The sequence below is a fragment of the Triticum urartu genome, chromosome 7, assembly GCF_003073215.2.
Source record: "Triticum urartu cultivar G1812 chromosome 7, Tu2.1, whole genome shotgun sequence".
Lineage (NCBI taxonomy): Eukaryota > Viridiplantae > Streptophyta > Magnoliopsida > Poales > Poaceae > Triticum > Triticum urartu.
This window is the reverse complement of record NC_053028.1, coordinates 504,093,688-504,097,952: the sequence shown is the minus strand read 5'-3', so window position 1 is coordinate 504,097,952 and position 4,265 is coordinate 504,093,688. Positions and strand designations below refer to the sequence as shown.

The window sequence follows — 4,265 nt, the reverse complement described above, 5'->3', positions numbered from 1 at the left end:
TATTTGTGTTTCTTTTTTGAATTTTGTTGTTATACTTATGATTATTTACCTCTAGGATATTCGGATCAGTTGGCGCATAACGAGTACTATTTCTCATCAGTCCTGCATTCTTTACTGGTTGGTTCTTCCTTAAGAAACTTTCATCCATATAGTCACGATTACTTGACATATCAAATCGAAACAATAGACCTAAATGTATCCCTATTTCTCCAAGACTCTTCCCTATCTACATGTGAAGTAAGGAGTATATGCATATGTTTGGCGCAACATTTGTTTCGATGAACATGACAGGTACTAGTATTCAGAAAAGCAATACTACAAATGATTAGATACAACTGAAACAACAAGGAGACCCTAGCTGCCTTTGGCAATCTCCAACGCCAAAAGTACTCAGATTAGCAAGCCGGAGATGAGAACACGAGGCGCTACCAATTAGAGCATGCACGAGCCTGAAACTTCTCCAGAAAGGAACTCATGCATCTCATGCCATTTGCAACCAGGCAAAAGCACGCGAGCTCGCGAGATGAATCAACCACGGAATACCTTCTAGCTTCTTTTTTTAGAAGAAGAGAAACACCCTTGTACGCAATACCCTTGTAGCTTCTTCTTCTTTTTTTGAGAAGAGAAACCCCCTTGTAGCTAGGCTCCCCAAGGGGGTGAATACACTAACAGAAGCGCTGTGATTGGTCGATATAGCGGCCCATGGAAACACAGAGACAATGTACTCGGTCACCAGTTCTCATACATTCAAGGAGCAATATCATTCCCAGTTAAGTTCAGGGTCCGAGTCTGCTAGCATTTATATTTAGGAATATAGGAGCAGTACACATGCTCTTGTTGTGGACATGCCATGTAGACTGTTACCTTCAAGGAGCAACATCAATTCCTGTTAACTTCATGGTCCGGGTCTGCTAGCATTTAGATTTAGGAATACAGGAGTAGTACACATGCTGTTGTTGTGGACATGCCATGTAGACTGCTACCATACGCGGTTGATGAAGCCATTTGAAATCCTACTATTTACATCTGAATTTGTCTACTTCTATTTCATAACACACAATCAAATTTGTACTAGAAATTCAATACAACCCAAAAACAGAACCTGCAAGTTGCACCCGCTGCGGAGAGGGGTCGAGTCGAAGCCCATGACATCTACTCCCTCCGTTCCTAAATATTTGTCTTTCTAGACATTTCAAATGACTACATACGGATGTATGTAGACATATTTTAGAGTGTAGATTCACTCATTTTGCTCCGTATGTAGTCACTTGTTGAAATGCCTCGAAAGACAAGTATTTAGAAACGGAGGGAGTACCTCACATAGGCAGTTTCATTTCGAAATTCATCAGGAGGAGACTAGAGAAGCGAATCACTCCAGAACTAATGAAAATGAAAAGGAATAAAAGGGTTTCATAGTACAGATGAATCTGGGATGGACGAACCGGACCACAAAGAGATCACCCATGTCAGCCTGTCAGGGGGTCGGACAAGCATCCACATGGGTAGTAGCTGTCACACAACTTGCAAAACCAGACCTACCACGCATCACAGCACATGGCAAGCGGCACGGGGCCAGTGAAATGGAGTACATACACACATTAGCATGAACTAAATAGCCAAACACTCACATGATGGCAGAATCATGCCACCACCAAACAAGTCCATACATAATCATCTGACGCGCATACAAAAATAGAACACCACACACCCACACACACCTAAATCATCATCATCGCATAGCTGCTAGCTACCTCTACAGGTGCAACCCGAATTATTGATTAGATTAGAAGAGCCTGTATGGGGAGGAGGCGTCCAGCGGATGGATGAGGTAGGTGAGCACAAGGGCCACCAGCATCAGCACGTATGCGATACCCTGGTCAATCGACGTGCCTGTGTCAAAACATTAGCAGCAAGGGTTAGTCTAGCTTCACACAAGAAACGAAGCAAGCAAATATAGGGAGCAGAATGAAGCTTGAAAGCAGCAGGTTAGAGATAACAGTTCGGTTTCGCAAACGCCTACGTGAAAGATAACTCAAAAGGAGTAAATAGCAGAGTATGCGATTTGCAGTTGATGACCGTAGTGAAAAACATTTTGTGGGCATTAAAACAGGAATGCCTGAAACTGAAGACTAGTCAGGCGTTTACTTCGAGTAGAATTCAAAGTCGCTTTCAAGAAAGCACAATTCCTGACATCCTTGCAATAAAAGCGTAAACCAGCGGCTGCTGCCAGGTATCATGTATTTCAATGGAAGCTAAACAGACCAAGGGTACCAGTTCTACGGGTGAAAGGGAAGTGCAAACCAACTCAGCTAGTACTACACCAGAAAGGAGGAAGGCAAGATTCTTGACAGATGGGCAGCAAACGCCCTTCCTATGTGGTTATCAATCATATGTGCCCATCAGCGAAATGCCATTTCGCACACTTATCTTGTACTACAACGAATGGCTTACACGTGAAATTCTTTTCTTATCGGTGTTACTCGGAATATATTGCATCAAACATGTGTTGAGCACTTGGCAAGAATGAATAAAACAAGTCCGCAAAAAACCTGACAGAGACAGTTCCTCGTCGCAAACATACTGATAAAATTGAACTTTTGCAGTAACGTACTGTATGAGTCACATTAATTTTGCACAGCTAATTCTTTGTCAAGATATGAGATGTCAAGTATCATCAGGTCATGCAGCTTTGAAGGGGTGGTGTAAAATATCAAGATTTCTAGAAAATTGATTATTTTTTCAGGTGGAACTTTGAAGTGAGAAATGAGAACAAAATAAAGAATAGCATGCTCTGTCATTTCATTGAATTGCTTATGAGCGTGAAAACACTGCTCAATTCACAAATGGTTTCCGCAGCTTATGTAAGTAGTCATATACCAGGTGGTTCAAGCAGATCAATGGTTTCCCCACATGCAGGGGCCAACTAACTGTATCGTATTGACTCTATTATCGCCACGAGAGGAGTCACGGGAAATGAAATCAAGATCGCTGCAGAGAGAGGATTCCGTCGGAGCGGAGAGAGCGGGTGGCACGGGGCCCACGCGCCAGCCAATGCCGGCAAACGCAAGCCACTGGAGATGGAGAGAGAGAGTGAAAAAAGAGGGTGCGGCGCGGGGGTTTTCTCACCGTCGCTGGAGGGCGCGGGCGCGGGCGGCTGCACGGCGGCGGAGGCCGGCATTGCGATGCCGACGACCAGCACGGCCACCGCCACCAGGCCCACGGAGGTCCACGCCGCCATTTCCGCCGCCTCTCCTCCTAGCTCCTCCCGCCCCCTCGATTCGCCCTCCTGATCCCTCGACCTCCCCTCCGCCCACCGCACCGCAGCGCACCCCCACACCGGAGGCGAGCAGGAGGAGGAAGGAAGAGCAACGAATCGCGGCCCTCCCTCTCGACAAATCCTCCTCTCCCACAAACTCCGGGCTTGGGAATGCGGCCAACGTGCGCGCGGCGCCTATATAGCGCCAGCTACAAGAAAGAAACAGTAACCGAGCGGCGTCAGTGAGTGAAAAAAAGATTAGGCGCCCGTTGACAGGCGGGCCCGGGGCGAGCGCTGGTCCCGCGCGCAGGCGGATCGTCTCTGTGCGCGGGATTCGTGGGGACAGATTTGCCAGCCCCCGCCCCGCGGGTGGCACCCCAGTCTTTCATACCCGCCGTCGTCTCACTGGCGCGGACGCTCTGGGCGCCACCTGCGGCGACTAGGCGGGTGCGTGAATTGGTACCGTTTGTGGCGAGGGGCGTGGGGCCCGGTCGCATGTGAAACTGCTGCGCGGGGGAGGGTCCCGGGTGCGATGCCATGTCGCCCTTGCTTTCTTTTTGCCTGACGCTGCGCCCACGCGGCCTCGCGCCAGGCTGGGAAGTGGGCAGCTTGGCCGTTTGTTACTAGGTATGTTACCCAGTGGCGTTATTACTGGGCAGGGGCGGGGTGGGGCCCGCTGTGGGCAGCGCGCATGCGCGACGGTTGCGCTAGCGTCCAGCCGGTGTGGCTCACACTCCGGCTCTGCGCTGTCGCGCGCCTACGGCTACGACCCGGGCGCAGATTCCGTGCATGACGTGTGGGCCGCTCGGTGGCTCGCTGCGCGCCGTCGGGTGGGCCTCCCGCGGATAACCGGCGTCCACATGCAAGAACGCTTCTCGTAGTAATATGCGCCCGCATATGCCGTTGTGCCAACGTATTTTTGCCAGGTTTTTTTTGTGTGCATGAGTGCCAACGTATTCGTGTCTCCTCTTAGGGCATGGTTAATGCATAGCCTCAAGGTGATGCTTCA

At 49.3% G+C, this 4,265-nt stretch overlaps 1 protein-coding gene across 1 annotated transcript; it reads right to left on the bottom strand.

Moving 5' to 3' along the window:
- Nucleotides 1-1,604: 1,604 nt before the first annotated feature.
- On the bottom strand, nt 1,605-3,423 carry LOC125524284 (arabinogalactan protein 20-like). Its single transcript, XM_048689364.1, has 2 exons — nt 3,127-3,423; nt 1,605-1,890 (listed from the first exon to the last, which is right to left on the bottom strand). The coding sequence occupies exons 1-2, from the start codon at nt 3,236-3,238 to the stop codon at nt 1,784-1,786; spliced, it is 219 nt and encodes a 72-aa protein (XP_048545321.1). The 5' UTR covers nt 3,239-3,423; the 3' UTR covers nt 1,605-1,783.
- Nucleotides 3,424-4,265: the final 842 nt, after the last annotated feature.